Source organism: Cervus canadensis, chromosome 4, assembly GCF_019320065.1.
Source record: "Cervus canadensis isolate Bull #8, Minnesota chromosome 4, ASM1932006v1, whole genome shotgun sequence".
Taxonomy (NCBI): Eukaryota; Metazoa; Chordata; class Mammalia; order Artiodactyla; family Cervidae; genus Cervus; species Cervus canadensis.
The window spans coordinates 99672147-99694875 of NC_057389.1; the positions used below are offsets into that span (position 1 = coordinate 99672147).

A 22729-nucleotide genomic window follows, 5' to 3' on the forward strand; every position below is an offset into this window, starting at 1 on the left:
CAGGCCCATCACTTTATGGCAAATAGATGGGGAAACAGTGGAAACAGTGGCTGACTTCATTTTTCTGGGCTCCAAAATCACTGCAGATGGTGACTGCAGCCATTAAACAAAAAGATGTTTACTCCTTGGAAGGAAAGTTATGACTAACCTAGACAGCACATTAAAAAGCAGAGACATTACTTTGCCAACAAAGCTCCGTCTAGTCAAGGCTGTGGTTTTTCCAGTGGTCATGTATGGATGTGAGAGTTGGACTATAAAGAAAGCTGGGTGCCGAAGAAGTGATGCTTTTGAACTGTGGTGTTTGAGAAGACTCTTGAGAGTCCCTTGGACTGCAAGGAGATCCAACCAGTCCATCCTAAAGGAGATCAGTCCTGGGTATTCACTGGAAGGACTGATGTTGACATGGAAACTCTAATATTTTGACCACCTGATGCAAAGAGCTGACTCATTGGAAAAGACCCTGATGCTCGGAAAGATTGAGGACAGGAGAAGAGGGGATGACAGAGGATGAGATGGTTGGATGGCATCACTGACTCAATGGACATGGGTTTGGGTAGACTCTGGCAGTTGGTGATGGACAGGGAGGCCAGGCGTGCTGTGGTTTATGGGGTCGCAAAGAGTTGGACATGACTGAGTGAATGAACTGAACTGAACTTTGCGTCTTTGTTCATCAGTAATATTGGCCCATAGTTTTCTTTTTTGACTGTGGTCTTTGTATGATTTTGGTATCAGAGTGATGAGTTTGGAAGTTTTCTTTCTCTGCAATTTTTTTGAAAGAGTTCTAGAAGGATAGGCATTAGCTGTTCTCTAAATGTTTGATAGAATTCTTCTCTGAAGCCATCTGGTCCTGGGCTTTTGGTTTTTGGGAGAGTTTTGATCACAGTTTCTATATCAGTGCTTATAATTGGGTTGCTCATAATTTCTATTTCTTCCTGGTTCAGCCTTGAGAGATTGACGTTGTCTAAGAACCTGTCCATTTCTTCCAGGTTATCCATTTTATTACCATGTAGTTGTTCATAATAGTCTCCTATAATCCTTTGTATTTTTTTATTTCCCTTTTGATTTCTTCAGTAACCTGTTGGTTATTTAGAAACATAGTATTTAATCTTCATGTGTTTGTGTTTTTTACAGTGTTTCTCTTGTACTTGATATCTAGACTTATAGCGTTGTGATTGGGGAAGATGCTTGATATGATTTCAATTTTCTTAAATTTAATTTCTGCATTATCTGCTGTAACCTCTCCTTTTTCATTTCTAGTTTTGTTGATTTGATTTTCTCTCTTTTTTTCTTGGTGTGTCTGGCTAAAGGTTTGTCAATTTTTTTGTCTTCTCAAAGAACCAACTTTAGTTTTTTAATCTTTGTTATTGTTTGTTTCATTTCTCTTTCATTTTTTTCCCCTTCTGATTGGATCTTTATGATTTCTTTCCTTCTACTAATTTTTTTTGTTCCTCTTTTTCCACTTTTTTAATATGTAAAGTTAGATTGTCTGTTTGATGCTTTTCTTGTTTCTTGAGGTAGGATTGTATTGCTATAAACTTCCCTTTTAGAACTGCTTTTGCTGCATCTCATAGGCTTGAGCTGTCATGTTTTCATTGTCATTTGTTTCTATATTTTTTTTTTGTTTTGTTTTGTTTGTTGTTTAGATGAGGTGTCCTGCACAGGATGCTACTGATGGTTGGGTGATACTGGGTCTTGTATTCAAGTGGTTTCTTTTGTGTGAGTTGTCACTATTTGATACTCTCTAGGGCTAATTCTCTGGTAGTCTAGGATCTTGGAATCAGTGCTCCCACCTCAAAGGCTCAATGCTTGATCTCTGGTCAGGAACAAAGATTTCACAATTGGTTTGTTATGGCGTTAAGTGAGATTAAAACAAATACCCCAAAATGAGAAACCAAAGATAAGCCCCAGACAAATGGCAGTTACAAAATCAGGCAAATAATAATTAAAATAATGTAATATACACATATACATATATACCCACAAGCAAAATCAAAACAGTCCAACAAAAAAAAAGTACAGTAGCTTGACCTGGTGGTCAAAGGAAATCAAAAATTATATTTATCAGTTAAGATCAGAACTAAGTAAAGCTCAAGCTAAAGAACTAAACTAAATCCAGGTGTTAAGTTGGGAATAAAGCAATGAAATGGAATGAAAGCAAAACTAACAAATATATTGAAATGAAAGGAAAGAAAGAAAAGAAAGAGAGGATAGATATGCAAAGTTAGAGGTCGATGAAGAAGATTTATATGCATTCAAGATTAACTGCAAGGGGAAAAGAACAGTAGGAAAAGCAAAGAAAGGAATAAATGTAGAAAAACACAATATGTTTAAAAAATTAAATTTAAGAAAAACAAAAAAGAAAGAAGAAAGAAAATTTTTAAAAAAGGAAAACTCCACAGAACTGTGAGAGCCCAACTTAGAGGCAGAGGTTGATAACAACAATATAAAATGTGAGGCAAAGGAAAAAACTCAAAAGCTTAATTAGATTTCATAGTGCCAGTAGAATTGGTATCTACAACAGAGGGGGATAACAAGGAAAATAAAGAAAGAAAAAAATCCAAAAGACTCTACAGAACAAGTGAAAACATAAGAATAATAAATGTGTTTCTTGAGTCACTGCTGCCAGTGTCCTTTCCTTGCTGGGAGTCAGAGTCCACCTCAATTCCCTAGGATGCCCTCCAGCACTGTGCTGGCCTCTGGACCTGCTGTGGGGGCAGCTCAGATTCTAATCTGGTTCTACTCCTGTGTGTTCTTGCCTCCAATGTCCACAGCTATCAGAATTAGTGCATTTTCTTTCGTGGGAGCTCTCAAGGTCCTTTTATATATTCCATAGACACAGAGTCTGCCTAGTTGATCGTGTGGATTTAATCTGCAGCTTGTACAGCTGGTGGGAAGGTTTTGAATCTTCTTCCTTAGTCACACTGCCCCTGGGTTTCAATTATGGTTTTATTCCCACCTCTGCATGTGTGTCATCCAGTGGGGTTTGCTCCTGAGGCTGCCCTGGAGGACTTGGGTCTACCCCAGTGAGGGCCAGGTGTGGAGGTGGTGTAGCTGTTTGTGTAGCAAGGGTTCTGGCAGCATCAGGCACTCAGGGGAGTTGGTGGCTAGGGAAGCAGGAAATATAGTGTTCTAGAAGGGTATAACAACTGGTATTAGCTAACACACTCCATTATTCTTGCCTTGAGAACGCCACACCGCCCCCCACCCCCCCCCAACCCCCGACAGAGAAGCCTGGCAGGCCACAGTCCACAAGGTCACAAAGTGTCAGACATGATCAAAACCACCCTGCATGTGTAGACGCAAGAATTTTTTTGGCTGTGGCAGCTCTGCCTCAGTGAGGGTTGAACATGAAGGTAGCACAGCTGCTTGGCTTGCGGGGACTCTGGCAGCACCAAGTGTGCAGGGACATGGACTGCCTCCACCGCAGGAGTTAAGGCCCTGTCAGAGTCTTTTTGAGCCCCTTGTAGCTGGCAATCAGAAGGCCTCTTTGGCCAGTCTTTCTCCATAGCATCACCCCTTCAAGCACTTAGAGGGCTCCCCTAGCTGGGGTCCTACTCTGTAGATTGGCACATCAGGCACTTAAAGGGCCACCTTGGGTGGGGTCCTACTCTGTAGTTCTGTGCATCAATCACTTAAAAGAGCGCCCCGGATGGGGTCCTACTCTATAGTTCAGTGGGTCAGGCTTTTGATGTGCCAGCCTCTCTGTTGTTCAACTCCGATGCTGGCATGTGGGGAGAGAGAGGCTATGGTAATGGCTCCACCTTCTATGCTTGACTACCAGTATCGCCTTCCTTCCATGGCTGCCTGGCTTTCCTCCACAGGCATTTCCCACCACAATCTCCTCCCTCACATCCACTCGATCCATCTCTCCGCAGTCAACAGCAGCCCTTGCCCTAAGATTGCTCTACAATCCCTAAACTCCAGCTCCCAGCCACTGTGCCTTCTAGGGGAACTGTATCCCTCTCAGGGATATGTATGGCTGTGGCAAGAACTATCTGATTCTCATTCCATTTAGGCTGCAACAGATCAGCTGTTTCACCTGCAGCCTTAAATGTTTCTCTTCTGACTCAGACAATTGTCCTGATTTGGGGATCAGACCCCTGCTTCAGTTCCCCAGTTCGCCAAGGGCAGGTCCAGTCCCACTAACACTCCTATTTCCCCCCCTAGTTCCTTCATCATACCTAGTTTTGTTTGGTTTTATATATTCTTTTCCACCAGTCATGTACTCCTGTCAGCTCTCAACTGGTGTTATGCATGCAGTTCTGTGTCTGAAGGTGCATTCCTGATATATCCATCGAGAGAGATGTACTCCACATCCACCTACTCCTCTGCCATCTTGTTCTTCCTAGAAGTTCTATTTTTAACTTTTTTTTTTTTTAAGAAAACTTCATACTGTTTTTCATAATAGCTACACCAATATACAATCCCACCAACAGGGCACAAAGATTTCCTTTTCTCCACATCCTCAAAACACATTATTTCTTGTCTCTTTGAAGGTAGCCATTCTGATAGGTGTCAAGTGGTATCTGATTGTGGTTTTGATCTGTATTTTCCTGGTAATTACTGATATTGACTTCCAAGGTTGCACTACATATAAAGAATCTGCCTGCCAAAGCAGAAGATGTAAGAGACCCAGGTTTGATCTCTGGGTTGGGAAGATCCCCTGGAGAAGGGCATGGCAACCCACTCCAGTATTTTTGCCTGGAGAATCCCATGGACAGAGGAGCCTGGTGGGCCACAGCCCATGGGATCACAAAGAGTCAAACACAATTGAAATGACTTAGCACAAATGCACTGATATTGAACATCTTCTCATATGCCTGTTGGCCTCAGTGTGTGTCTTTGAAAAACTGCCAATTCTGCCCATTTTTAATTGCTTTTTTAAAAATGTTAGGTTATATGAGATCTTTCTATGTTTTGGTTATCCACCCTTCTTCAAATATATCGTTTGCAATTATCTTCTCCCACCTAGTGGCTCAGCAGTAAAGAACCCACTTGCATGCAGGAGACACAGGAGATACAGGTTCAATCCCTGTGTTGAGAAGATCTCCTGGAGGAGGAAATGGTAACCTACTCCAGTATTCTTGCTAGGAAATCCTATGGGCAGAGGAACCTTGTGGGCTACAATCCATAGGGTCGCAGAATCAGACACAACTGATCAGAAACACACATGCACACACACACACACACACACAGTAGGACACCTCTTCATTTTTTTGGAAAGTTTTCTTCACCGTGCAAATTTGTTTATTTTTTATTTCATTTGCCTTGCCAAGAAGATAGATCAAAAAAATACTGCTCAGATAAGATTCAAAGAGCATATAGTCCATGTTGTCTACGAGTTTTATACTTTCAGATCTTGCATATGTCTTTAATCCATTTTGAGTTCATTTTTGTACATGGTCTGGCTTCTCAGTAGTCTAATTTCATTCTTTTGCATGTATCTGTCTAACTTTCCAACACCATTTACTGACAATGCTTTCTTTTCTGTATGGTACATTTTGTCTTCTTTGCCATAGACTAGCTGTCCATACCAGTGTGAGTTAATATCTGGACCCTGTATTCTGTTCCATTGATCAATATGTCTGTTTTGAGCCAGAACCATAATGTTTTGATTATGTGACTTGGTAGTGTTGTTTGAAATGAAAGTGCGTGTTACATCCAACTTTCTTCTTCTTTCTCAAAATTGCCTTAGCTATGTAGGGACATTTGTGTTTACACACGAATTTTATTTTTATTTTTCATTTATTTTTATTAGTTGGAGGCTAATCTTGAAGGAGATAAGTCTTGGGTGTTCATTGGAAGGACTGACGCTGAAGCTGAAACTCCAATACTTTGGCCACCTCATGAGAAGAGTTGACTCGTTGGAAAAGACCCTGATGCTGGGAGGGATTGGGGGCAGGAGGAGAAGGGGACGACAGAGGATGAGATGGCTGGATAGCATCACCGACTCGATGGGCATGAATCTGAGTAAACTCCAGGAGTTTGTGATGGACAGGGAGGCCTGGTGTGCTGCGATTCTTGGGGTTGCAAAGAGTCGGACACGACTAAGCAAATGAACTGAACTGAACTGAATTACTTTATAATATTGTAGTGGTTTTTGCCAAACATTGACATGAATCAGCCATGGATTTACATGTGTTCCCCATTCTGAACCCCCCTCCCATCTCCCTCCCCATCCCATCCCTCTGGGTCTTCCTAGTGCACCAGCCCTGAGCACTTGTCTCATGCATTCAACCTGGGCTGGTGATCTGTTTCACCCTTGATAGTATACTTGTTTCAATGCTATTCTCTCAGAACATCCCACCCTCGCCTTCTCCCACAGAGTCCAAAAGTCTGTTCTGTACATCTGTGTCTCTTTTTCTGTTTTGCATATAGGGTTATCGTTACCATCTTTTTAAATTCCGTATATATGCGTTAGTATACTGTATTGGTCTTTATCTTTCTGGCTTACTTCACTCTGCATAATGGGCTCCAGTTTCATCCATCTCATTAGAACTGATTCAAATGAATTCTTTTTAATGGCTGAGTAATATTCCATTGTGTATATGTGCCATAGCTTCCTTATCCATTCATCTGCTGATGGGCATCTAGGTTGCTTCCATGTCCTGGCAATTATAAACAGTGCTGTGATGAACATTGGGATGCACGTGTCTCTCTACACACAAATTTTAGAATTATATGGTCTGGTTCCAGCATGACTGATTGTGTGGTTCCAGGGCTAATACCAGGCTGCTTGTGTGGATGTCTGGATCCTGGCATGTGTGGTTGTACAGAGTTCCTAGGAAAACAGCACATAAACAGTACTGTTGGCTTTAAAACCCAGGGATTATTTGGGTTGGTGAGGCCTACTAGATAACAGAACCAAATCCTGGGGTGGCTGGATCTGAGGCTGAAGCTGACTGGTTTGGTCCACTGGTTGATAGGTAAGACTATTGTGCTAGAATGCTAGAGAGAGAACTCCAAAATGGTGTTTGCCAGCAACAGTGTCCTCATGTTAGAATGAGGTCCCCAGTATGAGTGTTGCTGGTGTCTATGTCCTCAGTGGCAGTCCCAGGAGTTTCTTGACTATGAGAAGCTCGTCAAGTTAAGCATGTGGGTCTGACCCAGTCTTTTCTCAAATAACTGTCTCTGTGCTGTCTCACTCAGAGCAATTGAGATTTTTCATGCACTCTTTAAGAGGGAAGTCTTTATTCTGTAGCCCTTTGACTCTCCCATATGCAAGCCCCACTGGACTCCAATGACAGATGTTTTGAAGACTTGTCTTCAACTAATAGGACTCTTGGTCTGGAGAGCCTGTTGTGGGGTTCTCACCAGCACTCTTGGGGAGAACCTCTGAAGTTGTGATTATCTTCCTGTGTGAGTCACCTCCCTGGAAATGAGATCTTGGGTATATATTGCATTCCTCCCTTCTTACTCATTGTGCTGTGTTTCCTTCTTTATATCTTTAGTCATGAAAATCATTTCAGCTAGTCTTCTCATGGATAGTTCTCATCAATAACTGCTCTGTGAATTATAGTTTTGGTTTTGCCATGGGAGGAGATGAGCTCAGGGTCATTCTTTTCTGCCATTTTAGCCACACTCCTCAAACCTCTTGATTTCAGCCCAATGAGACTCATTTCAGGCTTCTGACCCTAGAATTGTAAGAGCATACACGTGTTTCCTTCCCATTTAAGTCACCACGGAGCATTTAGTAGAGTTCCTTGGATGTGCATATGCATATGGTTGATTCACTTTGCAGTATAGGGTTAAGGTTGGGGTTCGCTGTACAGTAGAAATTAACTCAAAATTGTGGTGTGACTCTGCCCCAATAAAAAATAAATAAATAAAGACATTTACCAAACATAAGGAAAGATATATACATGTGTTTGCTTTCTATCACTAGTATGGTATTTAAAATCAGCATTGTGAATTGAATATAAACATTTAACTAGTAAAAGTTTGCCCAGAAAATTGATATTAAATGTCCCAGTTCATTCATTTAACTTCCCCTGTAAAGGCATTTAATGTTGAGACCCCCATCTTAAGCAGAAGAAGAAATTAAAAATCAATTTGGAGATATTCAGTCTCTTTACCCAGTAGAATATTTCTCATGTACAAATGTAAATGTGATTTGGATTTCTCATTTTTGAGACATTAAGTAAAGAAAGTCATTAATCATTTAAATTTGTTTATACCATTTACTTTAAATCTTTGTGTAAATTTCTACACTCTTCAATTTCATGTTAATTTTTAGATTCATTTTTTATATTTTAATCCTCTCCTAAGTTTCCTTTAAAGACAAAATATGAGATCAGGAGTCTGTTTTTGTGTACAAATATGTGTGAGTATGTTTATTTGCAATAAAAATTTATATAAATGAATTTACATATACATGCACACAACTTTCTTTTGAATATTTTCTTTGGGCCTGAGAAAATATGTCTGCACATTTCATTTATTTCATGTAATATTTGCCTGATGTTATGTTTACAATACTACATGACGCTTACAAATAAGAAAATTGAGGCTCAGAAATGTTATATTTTTAAGAATCACATAAAAAGACTGAAATTTATTGTGCACTTTCTTGAATTATATACAAATGGAAACATGAAGTAGGTACTGTAATTTTGGTATGGCTTATTTTATTTATTGAATTTTACATTTTAATTATGTATAGTGTATATTGTGTTATACTTAATTAAAGTCCAATACATTTTACAGAAGGGAAAATGTAACAATGAAGGCACCAGAGTATTATCTAGAGGACTAGTAGGTGATTCAGACTGGGCAGTGATAGGAAATATCTCTTCTACCTGGGAAGAAACAAGTGGTCACATACAGATACAGGAATGATATAGGTAAATTAAATTCACATTTGATACTTTTTCTTTTCTAAAATAAAAGATGAATCTAGGTATAAAAACATGATAAACTGATTGTAGGAAGAAGTGCAACCTGACCACACATATTATTAACAAACCTTAGAAACAGATGTGAATTCTCCTAGCTCACTATTATGCTCCAGAAGAGAGCAGTGGAGCTCCGATTATATATGTGTAATATATATCACATCATATATTATCATTTGGTAAGAAAGGAATTATGTTATATCATTTGCTCTAAGGATAGCTGGTTATGCAGCAATAGCTAACTGATACAATGAGCAAAGTAAATAGAAGTAAGAATGAAGACAATAATCTGCTAATTATTCTTGGCATTTTTCTTATATTTGAAGACAGTACTCTTGATCATTCTGTTATTTCAGATGACTCTATTATAAAGTGCTTATGGTCACTGGAAGCAGTTGAAAGGACATGCATGTGTGTGTGTGGGAATACTAGTGCTCTTGATTCATGTGAATTGATAGGAATCCATGCTCTCCTGAGTCACTTTTTGAACATAAACATGAAAAGCTTCCTGTGCATAATGGAAACATATCATTGGTGACATTGATAATATTCATCCACTATCACTTTAGTGTTCATGAAAAAGTGTAGGAGAGGGGGACATATTTCCTTTATAGCAATAAAAGGAGTCATACTATAGGCAGCATTAAATGTTTTGTAGTGGTAAAAAGATGATACATCAATAAAACTATAAAAAGTGTCAAACAAATTTTCACCCATATATAAAAGGCCTATTCTATATGGACAACAGTTCTCCATATTCTGGGCTTCCCAAATGGCTCAGTGGTGAAGAATGTACTTGCCAAGCAGGAGATGTAGATTGGGAAGATCCCCTGGAGAAGGAAATGACAGCCCACTCCAGCATTCTTGCCTGAGAAATCTCACGGATAGAGGAGCCTGGCAGGCTACAATTCATGGGGTCACAAAAGACTTGGACACTACTAACAACCAACCAACACCTAAAACATCCATATTCCAATGAATAAATGTGCAGTATGAAAAATAAATATTTTGCAAAGCAGCTCAGTATATGATTTAAAAAATCTTCATCTTTTTAAAAGTCATCTATGAATCTAACCAGTACTTTGGACACCTCATGTGAAGAGTTGACTCACTGGAAAAGACCCTGATGCTGGGAGGGATTGAGGGCAGGAGGAGAATGGGATGACAGAGGATGAGATGACTGGATGGCATCACCGACTTGATGGACATGAGTTTGAGTAAACTCCGGGAGTTGGTGATGGGCAGGGAGGCCTGGTGTACTGCGATTTATGGGGTCACAAAGAGTCGGACATGACTGAGCGACTGAACTGAACTGAATCTAAGGTCATATTAGGTCAATATATTTATTAAAGTTTATCTTGCAATAAATATTCCTCTTGAATAAATATATTTGATAATAATTTTGCCAGTGACTAAGGTTAGCATTTTGGTCACTGAACTAAGAAAATGAAAAAGAAAAATAAGAAAACAGTATCAGAATTCTAAAGAGGAGAATAATACCAAGTGACCAGCTTTAACACATTACTCGGTTAAAATCTATATCGTAAGTAGGAGCAGTTAAGGTAGTGCTATAGAAAGAAATACTAGATAAAAAGGCGAAGAGTCATTTCAGATTTTCTTCTATTATTAAGTTATATAAATTGCTTTAATCATCAGTTGTACCTTTTTCTATCAGAGTACTATAATGCATGACAATTCCAGTAGTAAAACAAAAGAAAAAGTATTTAATATGATGTATATAATTTGAAATATTCTAAACTGTTGTTTCATTAGGTAATTGGGGATTTCCAAGTATTTCTGAGCCATGGTTGGAAATAAATTTGGGGAAACATGAAAACAACAATGAGCAAAGCTGTTGGATACCTGAAAGAGCAGAAAGGTTGATAAAGTCAGTTATTTAAATTTCATAAAGAATTTGAGGTCAAAGAAATAAAAAGTTCAGGAAATAACAGAGAAAAATATTACTTAAACAATCTGATTAAATAATCAAAATTTCTGACTCTGGGGCTTTGTCTTCTGCTATCATGTGCATTTCCTCAGTATTCTGACAATTGATCATTTTGTATTTTGCTTCACAAAGAATGCTTTCAGAGCTCTCTTTATATCTTTATTTCTCAGACTGTAGATGAAGGGGTTCAACATGGGTGTGACCACAGTGTACATCACTGAGGCAGTTGCACTTGATTTTGAGCTGTGGGTACCAGCAGAACTAAGGTACACCCCTAGCATTGTACAATAATATAAGGAAACAACTGAGAGGTGAGACGCACAGGTAGAGAATGCTTTATACTTCCCCCGAAGTGATGAGATTCCACATATGCAAGAGACTATCTTAGAGTAGGAGTAAAGGACACCAGTGAAAGGACTGCCACCCATCAGGACAGCTGCAAAATACATCACCATGTTATTAAGAAAGGTGTCAGAACAGGCAAGTTGGATCATTTGATTGAGTTCACAAAAAAAGTGGGGGATTTCCAAGTTTGTGCAGAAGGATAGTCGCAATACCATTAAGCTTTGTAACAAGGAATTCAGGAGACATATGACCCAGGACATTAGAACCAGCAGTGCACAGAGCCGGGGGTTCATGAGGACTGTGTAGTGTAGGGGATGGCAGATGGCCACAAAGCGGTCATAGGCCATCACGGTCAGGAGAAAAACGTCCAACACTGCAGAGAGTGTGAAAAAATAAATCTGTGTGATGCAGCCTTCGTAGGTTATGGCTTTATTCTGGGTTTGGATGTTCCACAGCATCTTTGGGATGGTGGTAGAGGTGAAACAAATGTCTACAAAGGACAGGTTAGAGAGGAAGAAGTACATGGGGGTGTGGAGGTGGGGGTCTGAACTGACGGCTAAGATAATGAGCAGGTTTCCAAACACAGTGATCAGGTACATGGATAAGAAAAGCCCAAATATGAGAGGTTGCACTTCTGGTTCCTCTGAAAATCTCAGAAGAAGAAATCCGGAAATCCATGTATCATTGCCTGGTTGCATATGATGGAAGTAGCTTCTAGGAAAGAAGGAAATAACATGGCTAATACAAATATATGCGGGTCCGTGTGCTAAGTTGCTTCAGTTGTATCTGACTCTTTGTGACCCAATGGACTATAGCCTGCCGGGCTCCTCTGTCCATGGAATTCTCCAGGCAAGGATACTGGAGTGGGTTCCATGCCCTTCTCCAGGGGATCTTCCCAGCCCATGGATTGAACCTGTGATTCCTGCGATTCCTGTATTGCAGGCAGATTCTTTACCTCTGAGCCACCAGGGAAGCCCCAATATTCACACAAACTTGAATCATTCACATATTCTAAATTATATAATGTATACTTTGAAGTCAATAAATTAATTTTTGTATTTGTTGTATGGATCTGATTTTCTTTAATGAATCCCCCTGTGCCATTTCTGATATGAAATTGCTTTCCCAATCAGCATTTTCCCCAGGAGGGAAGGATGAATTTTACAGTTCTAATGAGAAACCCATCTATTGAAGGAATGTAAATTGAAGTATGACTATATTTTCAGCACTGTCTAGGCTATGAATATAAGATGCTGAAAAGCAACACTCCCTACAATTCACTGATGGAAAAATATATAAGCAAACATAAGATTATCTAGCACTTCTGATGGGGACAAGTGGTATGATGAGAAAGAAAACCAGTATAACGGAAAGAGTACAGCCTTCTATTTTTCATGTGCAACATGGTGACACGTGAATCATAACCTCTAGTAAGAATGGGAGGGAGATGCAAAGTTATGTGTGTAAATGTGTACCCAGCAGACAGAATGGCAAGGACTCAAATAAATAATATCAGAACTGAAAGAGGAGATATTACAAGTGATACTGAAATGGAGGAGAACCTTATGTTCTTCACCTTCACCTTGTGTTCCACCTGTCTTCTGTCTGTAGAAAAACTTGAACTGGAGAAGAACTTAAATCAGAGCAGTGAGAAAATGCAGAAACAAAGGAAACCAGTCCAACAGACTAAATAATAATAGTTTAGTCATTAAGCACAATCAGTCAAGGGCCTTTAGTTCCTTCTCAAGATTTGCAGATAATATTCTGATCTGCATCCTGTGAGTTGTCTTATAGATACTGAAACCCTCATCAGGTGAAAGAAGTCAACTACATGAGGACCAGACTGTAATCATGACATAAAAGCTGCCACGATTCCAAGAACTGGCCTCAAGGACACGGGAACAGACCAACCCTGGAAATGAAGATTAACTGTACTTAAAATAATCAGGATGACGCTGGTCAGACCACTGCATACATTCAAGTTAGCTGTCAGAGATAGCTGTGCTTTTTCTACATGTAGTCCCCTCCCTCTGCCTATAAAAGCTCTTACCCACTGATTCTCAGTGAGGGGGAATCTGCCTTTGGACAGAAGTCAGCACTCCTCCCCACACCGCAGTTGCCAGCATCTGAAACAAAGCAAAATTTCCTTTCCACCAACCTGACTTCTTAATCAGATTTTAAGTAATGAGCAGCCAGACCACCCCCACTTTTAGTAACAGTACCCAAGAAATATAAAGGATCACACAGACTACTATAAATGGTTATATGCCAACAAATTGGATAACATAGAAGCAATAAAAAATGTATAGAGACATAACAATCTACAAAGGCTAAATCATAATGGAGTCAATTATATTAAATGACATTTAATTAAAATTTATGACCTCTGAAATAAAACATAGAATAAAATGTTTAACCGCATCAACATGGGTCTCTCATTAAAGTAAAATGGCAAAGACCTGGGAATGAGAAATATAAAAATAATAGTTTTGAAAAGCTGAAGAAGCAGTATCAAATGTTATACTTTTCATCTATATAAACATAAATGAATTTCAATGAGGAAGAGGCACTAGTTATTTGAATGCAAAAGAATGTCTCTCACAAGATGGGGTAGTATGATTGCTATTTAACAAAACATATCTACCCACAAAAAGATAAAAGGTAGCAACAAGAAAAGGCAAATGTTTAACAATAAATATAAAAGGATATTATTCCTAGTAAGGATGCAAAAAAATCTCTCTACATTTAATGTGATCAACTGATAGAACCGATCGTACAAAATTAGGTCTCAGTGTATATGGACATTTACCATATGGCTAGATTATATTTCAGTTTAGTAGGAAATGATTGGATTGTTAAATAAAACCTGGTATAAATGGCTGTCTGTCTGAAAGAATATAAAATTGGCCCACTCTCAGACATCATACAAAAATAAACTCCAAAATTCCATTGAGAAACAGTGATGTGAAAATATTTTGAAACACTGAAAACTATAGAGAAATAGATAAATACTATATGGGCATATAATGATAATAATAAAACCAAGAGGTGATATATGTAAAATTTACTGTAACTGAGCAATATTTTAAGAAAACATGAAACGTCTTTACCTATCAGCCTGGGAAAAAGACTGGGATTAAGAACTGTTCTGATGATTGAGGGTGAAACTTTTAAACTGGTAGCAAAAGCAGTACTCTAATTTTGCTATCATAAACACAAAGTATTATAAGATTAAAAAACAGCCCAAAGATAGCTATAAATATCACAAATACAGATATTCTTTGGGCTTCCCAGGTGGTCCTAAATTGTAAAGAATCCACTGACCAAAGCAGAAAGCGCCAAAGATGTGACTTTGACCCCTGGGTCGATCCCCTGGAGAAGGAAATAGCAACATGGACAGAGGAACTTGGTGGGCTACAGCCCATGAAGTTGCAAAAGAGAGACACAACTGAACAGGCATATGCTTTACCCCAGGGATACTCAGTCTCAGGGCTATTAATTTTCTGGACCAGATCATTCTCTTTTATGCTCTGTCTTGTACATTGAAAGATGTTTACAGCATCCATGGTCTCCATTCACCCTCCTCCAGGGTGACAGCCAAAAATGTCCCAGAACATTTTTTCAATGTATCCCCTGGGCAAAAATCACCCCTGATAGGAACCAGTGTGAATTTAACAATCTCAACATCTTTTTCTAGCATTGACATAATAGCAATTTCATGATAAGGAATGTGAAAGATGGTCAAAGATGTAAATAGCACTGCTGCACTGTAAATATTATGCAATCACGGTAATAAATACATTAATTAATTTATCAAGCAAATAAATAGATACAGCAATCTCTTGCCTCTGGCTTGAGTTAAATTGGCTTCCATTCTCTCTGACCTTCTTATGTGTGGTCAGCTGGGTTGTTTGACTCACCTGGATGGGAACTCTGAGAGGATGGTCTCCAATGGGGGCATCTGAATTCTCCCTTGGATGGTTGGTGATGGAGACAAAATGGCAGGAACGAGTGAAGCTACAGCCCCCAACCAGAATTAGAACTCCAAACAAAGGGGAAAAAGGGCCCTTTCAGCCCAATGTTACACATGCTGAGAGACTGCAAACATGGATATATTTATAACTCCCTATATCTGCTCATTAGGCACATTTCTCTCTGTTATTTCAAGCTCTAAACCTCATAATTCCCCTGTGGAAAACTGTTAAGGAAGGAAGGAAATTTTCCTTAATGATTCTCAATTCACAAGAGAGCAGGGTAGAAGTCAAGTGAATCCAAGTCTGTTCTCTGTTTTTCACTCCTTCTCCTCCTCCTTTTCAGATCTCTAAATCTCCTAGCACCTTATCTCAACTCTGAGTCAGAGTTTTCTCCAAATCTAAGACTGAGGAACCTGTCTGGATCAGGTCTCTTGCATCTTCAAATCACTGACTTGTGCTGGAGACACAGGCCCTAAATTCTATGAATATTTCTGTTCTCCTTTCAACAAAGAGTGTGTGTTGGGGGGGAACTGAGCTCTTTTGGTAATAAAGCTTGGACACTACATGCATTGTCTTCATGACACAAGAAGGATTTCATACTTACATCTGTAGTTCAGAGATGTCATTTTAGCCCTTCATTATAAAACAATTGTTAATGATAAGAGATATATTTAATATTTTTTTTTTTTACTAAAACCTGAGCTTAGTACCGAATATGGATTGCTCAATTGCATATTTACAAATGTCTCATCTATGAGGAAGTGCATTTTAAGAACTTTATTCTCCCTTGCAGAAACGGGGCTTGAAGGTCTTTAGTGAACTGGACAATGTTATTATCTGAGTATGTGATGAGTCTTGATTGTAAATCTGTCAGGATACTTCTAGTTTTCAAACTAGACCAGTGGTTCTCAACTAGAAGTGTTTCTCCCTTGAATGCTAGACAATATCTGAAATGATGCTGCTAAACATCTAAAATCCATGGGAAAGAACCCCCACAATGGCATCATCTTGCCCCAAATGTCAACAGTAAAGGGTGGAAATAGTTACTTCAGACCAGCTCTTCTCTAATGTCAATGTGTCTGGTAAACAACAGCACTACTACTACAAATGCAGAATCGGATTCAGCAGGTCCTGGTGTGCCCAGAGACTCTGAATACCTACCTAAAAAGCTCCTGGATGATTTTGGTGCTGGTGGTCCTGGTCTGTGGATCACTCTTTGAGTAGAAAGACTGTCAGCCTGTGATATAGTCAGTTGTAGATAGTTTTAGTTCTTCTGCACCAAAACCAGACTTTGCATGTGATTTTGAAGGAATAACTTATTCACTCATTCCAGAGGCTGTGGCAAATTCTGTTTGTTTCTTTTATATAAGGGTTCTTGAACAACACAAACTGATATGCTTTTGAAAAAGATTTTGTAGTAGGCAGAATAAGGACCTCCAAAATCTTTCCACATCTCAATAACAATTAACTTTGAATATGATATTCTTTTTGTAGCAAGAGAGAATTAAAACACCAGATTTATCAGGGTTGCTAATCAGATTACTCTATTTTTTCTTTGTCTTTTTTTGGGGGGGTTATCCATTTTATTTTACTTTTTAACTTTTTATTTTGTATTGGGACTTCCCTGGTAGCTCAGCTGGTAAAGAATCCGCCTGCAATATAGGAAACTCTGGTTCGATTCCTGAATCAGGAAGATCCCCTGGAGAAGGGATAGGTTACCCACTCCAGTATTCTTGGGTTTCCCTGGTGGCTCAGACAGTGAAGAATCCACCTGCAATGTGGGAGAGCTGGGTTTTATCCATGGGTTGGGAAGATCTCCTGGAGAAGGGAACAGCTACCTATTCCAGTAATCTTGCCTGGAGAATTCCATGGATGCAGGAGCCTGGCAGACAACAGTCCATCGAGTCGCAAAGAGTCAGACATGACTGAATGACTTTCACTTCACTTTATAGTTGTTTAACAAGAATCTGCTGTAGAGCACATGGGACTCTGCTCAGCCTGGGCGGGAGGGGAGTTTGTGGGGGAGAATGGATACATGTATACATTTGACTATGTCAGATCAGTTGACTTTAAGATACAATTTTGTTGTAATTATTGAGGTAGGACTAAGGTAATCATACTGGCCCTCTAAATGTGCAACAGGGAGGCAAAAAAGTTGCTGTCAATGAGATTTTGAAAATGCTACATTGCTTGCTTTTAAGATGGAAAAGGGGCCATGAGACAAGGAATGCAGGAGGCCAGCAATATAAACTGGAATAGAAAGGAAGCAGGTGATCCTCTGAACATCTAGGAGGAAATTAACCCTGCAGAAACTTTTCCTTTTTAATGAGGTGAAATTGCTAAATATATCAGTTTCAGGTGTAGAAACTAATAGCTTTATCACACCAACAAAGTAATCAACATAATAAATTTAGTTACCATCTGTCACATTACAGTTGACCCCTGTCAGGGGATGTTTAACAGGAGGATTCCTACGTGCTGTTTCTCATAAATCTTCTGTTCCTTATCAGTTTCTGGCAACAGAAATAAGTGGAACATCATGCCACTCCCAGGACTGAGGTCATAGGATGAGGCATGCATGAATCTCCTTCAGTAAACATTCTCCTTACAACAAAATTGATTAGTCTCAATCCTCTTTCTTGAGGTATGGATTGTCTTCGGACCTTATGACCATTGTTAATCCCTTGTTCCCTTGGTAACAGTTGCTGTACGTTTGGTTTTCTGATCTTTATCATTGTTGAAAGAAATTCCTTGTACAACAGCCTATATACTGTGAGTATATACTCACAGAAAGATATTAAAGCATCTTTGCTCCATCAGAGCTTGGGTCCCTGTGTCTTTCTTTCTCTCTCTTTCTCTCTCCCTCTCCCTCCAGCTAATTCTCTGGAGTGTTGAAACCCGCCAAGCTCATTCTCCTAAACAGGATTTCAAGACCTCCTCAAGAGGGCGCCCTGTGCCATCGTGAGCGGTGCAAGCCGTGTTGTAGGGTTTTATTGGTTCTCTGCCTAAACCAGGGAGTATCAACTTCTTTCTCTCTTTACTTTCTTATTGTGGACTCTGGACCACCAGGTTCCAGTCTGTTAAAGCACCGCAACAAGTGGCGCCCGAACAGGGACCTGGTATACGTGGCATTTCAGATGGAGTGACTCAGGGCCTATTGTGGTCGGTAAGTACTAAAACATGGGTTAAACGTCTGGAAAGCCCCATCATTTCTCTACTTTACTTCACCATTTGTTTAAAGCTCGGGGACTTTTAGTTTCCGCCAATGAATAGAGGCTTGCCTTTAAACACTGGTTGAATGCAATCCTTGGTTCCCTAATAAAGACAGTTTTGATTTAGAAATTTGGCACCATGTCAAAGAAAATGTTGAACAAGCCGCCAGATGGAGAAAAAATATTCCAATTGATTTCTGGTCCCTATGGGCTCTCAATAAAGCTGTAATTCTGCCATTTCAAGGTAATTCTAGCCCTCCTGATATTTGACAACAGACAAAACATGAATATAAATTAGACGATGAAACTTTACAAAAGGCCCAATTAAAACAACATAAAATATTTCAAAATTTTCCTACTAATCCTACCCCGGCTGCTCCAAATACTCCTCCTCTGCCAACAGGCACAACTCCAAAAGTCTCTCCTTTGCTAGAACCTAATAATTCTGACAACGACTCTCCTGAGACACCTTTTGACACCAAAACTGGCAATGCTTTTAAAGATAATAATGATAAGTCCTTAACACAGGCTCATATTTGCAAAAAATTGACACTCACTTGCTCTCATTTGCGAGAGGCTCTCTAAATTGCTGGCTTTACAATCTCAAGTCTCTGAGGCCAATGATCTTTTTGCCTTTCCTATGTTAAAAAATGTTAATGCTCAAAGGCAACTAATACCTCAATATGAAGACATTAATTTTTCTTGCATACAATAAATGAAAAAGGCTAAAAAAAAAAAAAAGAAAAAGGCTATAACTATGTACGGCCCTCATTCACCTTTCATTAAAGAACTTCTAAATGCTATGACATCTTCTATTAAAAATTTTATTCCTTATGATCGGAAATTTTAGTAAAAGTTCTTCTTAAACCAGGAGAATATCTTCAATGGACAATGTGGTTTCATGATATAGCCAGAGATCACACTAACAAGAATGCTCGAGCTGGCACTCTCCTAAACCAAATTACTTTTGAAATGTTAACTGGCACCAGACAATTTGATGCCATAGAAGCTCAAATACAATGCCCTCCCTTGTTGCATGAACAATTAAAAACAGTGGCCCTTTAAGCTTGGGATCGAATTACTCCTCAAGGAGAACCTACAAGTAGCTACACTAAAATATTACAAGGATCTAATGAAAATTATGCTAATTTTTTAGCTAGATTAGAAACTGCTATTTCCCATACTGTAATTGAAGAAGAAGCCAAAAAAAAAAAAAAAAAACAGCTAAAGAAATTACTTGCTTATGAGAATGCAAATCAGGAATGTCAAAAAGCTATCACTCCAATTCGTGAGACTGGGACTATTATTGATTATTTGAAGGCTTTTCCCAATCTAGGATCAGAAACTCAAAAGATGCAAATGCTAGCTGAAACAATGGCTGCTGCCTTTAGAAAGGAAAATGAAGGATGTTTTACTTGTGGAGATAAGAACCATTTAAAAAGGGATTGCCCTAAGAAGGCTGATGAAAGACCTCCACAAATCTGCCCTCGCTGCTGTAAAGGAATACATTGGGCCAAAGATTGTAAATCTAAATTTGATATTGAAGGAAAACCTATTCCAGAAAACTCCAAGCAGGGGACCCCTTGGGTCCCCTTCAACAAAAACCAGGGGCAAATTCCATCTTTTCCCTCAAACCATCAACATCCGGCAGTGCTGCTATCGATATACCAGCCCTAAATGATGTTCTGTTTTACCCTCAAGCAGTCCCTTTAAAAATACCTACCAGGCTTTTTGGGCCCTTGCCCCCACAAACCTTCAGTCTTTCACTTGGCTGATCTAGTTTGACTTCTAAAGGAATTACTGTTCACCCTGGAGTAATTAATTCAATTTATAAAGGAGAAATTCAAATCATGATGTCATCTCAGATTCTATGACAATTCAAAAAGGGGGGACAGAATTGCTTAATTACTTCTTTTGCCTTACATCTCTATTAACTCCTCTAATGATGTATGAACAGGCGGATTCAGCAGTACAGATCAAAAACAATCCTTATGGACATCATTGGTATCTGTATTTGCCCGACCAAATATAAATATAAAAATTAACCATAAAAGATTTTCTGGTCTCCTAGACACTGGATCTGATATTACGATTATTTCCAAACACTTATGGTCCAAGTCCTGGCCTATACAAAAAATCTTTTGCAAAATTGCAGGAATTTCTCAAACCAAAATACAAGAAATATATCAAAATGTTCAAATCTACCCATGTCAGGGACCAAAAGGCCAACCTACAACGTTAATGCCTTATGTGATAGATGCACCTCTTAATCTAATAGGAAGGGACTTACTTATGCAATGGCAAACTCAGATATACATTCCACATTTTTCCTGGGGGCCACTGCTCATTTAACAAACAAACCAATTATTAGAGTAACTTTGAAGAATGACGAACCTATTTGGACAGAGCAATGGCCCCTTACCAAAAAAAAAAAAAAGGCTACTAAATAACTTATAGACACACAATTAGAATTGAAACATATTGAGGAATCTTGCTCTTCTTGGAACTGTCCTATTTTTGCTTTCAAAAAGAAATCTAACAATTGGCATCTTTTAACAGACCTTAGAAAAGTTAATGTGTTTATGAAACCTATGGGTACATTGCAACCAGGGATCTCATCACTTACTACTATTCCTCAAAATTGGCATATTATTATTACTGACTTACAAAATTACTTTTTAAATATACCTTTACACCCTCTAGACTGAGAGAGATTCACTTTCTCTCTCCCTTTTTCTAATCACAACAGGCCTCATGAAAGATTTCAGTAGACCATGTTACCTCAAGGTATACTTAACTGTCCTACTATTTGTCAAAATTTTGTAGCCAAGGCTTTATACCCAATGTGACAGCAATTCCCTCATGTGTATATCATTAATGATATGCTGTGACTACAAAAAAGAGAAATAACATTTTTGACACTGAATGGCCATGATATTCTTTAGACTTCAAAAAAAAAAAAAAAACCTGATTAAAATAGAATCTTTTTTGAAATTACAAAACTGGTCCTTCTTACTCGTGCAATTAGGAAAAAGTTGACTTGTTAAAATACTTTTTTGGAGCTCCAATTCTGCCTAGGAAACAAAAACAGGCCTAAGAAAAAACCTAAAGTTAACTCTTATTATGCCCTTGGGATACACAGCTCACTCTATCTGGGACTCCAACCATAAACAAAATGGTAAAACTGAAACAACAACAACAACAACAAGACGAGACAAAAGGATATTTTAAATTTCAAATGGAAAACTATGTCTGTCTGTCTATCTAAGTTTATCTCTGTCTCAATGTATGTCTTTGTTTTTAGATAATATGAAATTAATTTATAAATAAGCTCTTTTTAAATTCAGGTTCACATGAACTGAAAAATATTCAATATTAAATACAATGTTTGTTTGCTAATCTAATTAAGACATATCTTAAATCATCAACATTGTATAATAGTTTTATTATGCTTAGATTTAAGGTAAACTAAATTTGTCAACAAAAAAGTAGCTCTTTATATATATATAAATATGTAAATGAGATGACAACTTTTAGATAAACTCTATTAAAAATAATTACATTTTAAAAATGTCTATCTAAAATAATCTCTTAGTATTGGAATAACTTAAATTTCTAGAGTTGTACTAAACTAAATGATAAAAGTTTATTAAATTGCTAGGTCATTTACAAATAAAATAAGATTTTAAAACATTAATTACTAAACACTACTTTCCTCTTAGAAAAAGTTTTTCTTACAGAAAAAACTAAAGAGATTTTAGACTATTAATAAATATATATATGAATATTAATATATATAAAATGAATATATATGTTATAATATATAATATAATGTAATAAATATATTCCAATCTATAAAATGCTAGTATACAAGATACTTCATGGTTGCTAAAGAAAAATAAGATATATGTTTTTAAATAAAAACATATAAGAAATAACAAGTAGAATGATGAATACAAAAGTGTAAAAAATGTTTACAACAAATGGAAGAGAATTTTATGGCAAATGGATGTGACTCATTGCCCTGAACTTTCTTTCTCTTCCTTCTTACATGTCTCAGTCGATAAAAATTCTTTTATATGGGCCACACCTCTCCGAGGTGAACCTACACATGTTATAACCCACCTGTTAGCCTACTTTACAATAATGAGAACACCTAATTCTGTAAAAACAGATAATGTCCCTGCCTATATTTCTAGACAGTTCAAACAATTTTTACATTCATTCTCTATTAAACAGATTACAGACATTCCTTATAATCCACAAACACAAGACATAGTTAAATAAGCACATCACACTCTGAAACTACAAACAAAAAAATTTTAAAAAGGGGGAATACACATGAACACTTTTATC

At 38.1% G+C, this 22729-nt stretch overlaps 1 protein-coding gene across 1 annotated transcript; it reads right to left on the reverse strand.

Annotated features, from left to right (window-relative positions):
* Positions 1–10949: 10949 nt before the first annotated feature.
* LOC122440626 (olfactory receptor-like protein OLF4) lies at positions 10950–11903 on the reverse strand. Its single transcript, XM_043467105.1, has one exon. It carries the CDS (start codon positions 11883–11885, stop codon positions 10950–10952), a length of 936 nt encoding a protein of 311 aa, XP_043323040.1. The 5' UTR covers positions 11886–11903.
* Between the last annotated feature and the right edge of the window lie 10826 nt (positions 11904–22729).

What these genes read in the sequence shown, in the direction of transcription:
- LOC122440626 (XM_043467105.1), bottom strand. Translation starts at nt 11,885, where the DNA reads ATGCAACCAGGCAATGATACATGGATTTCCGGATTTCTTCTTCTGAGA.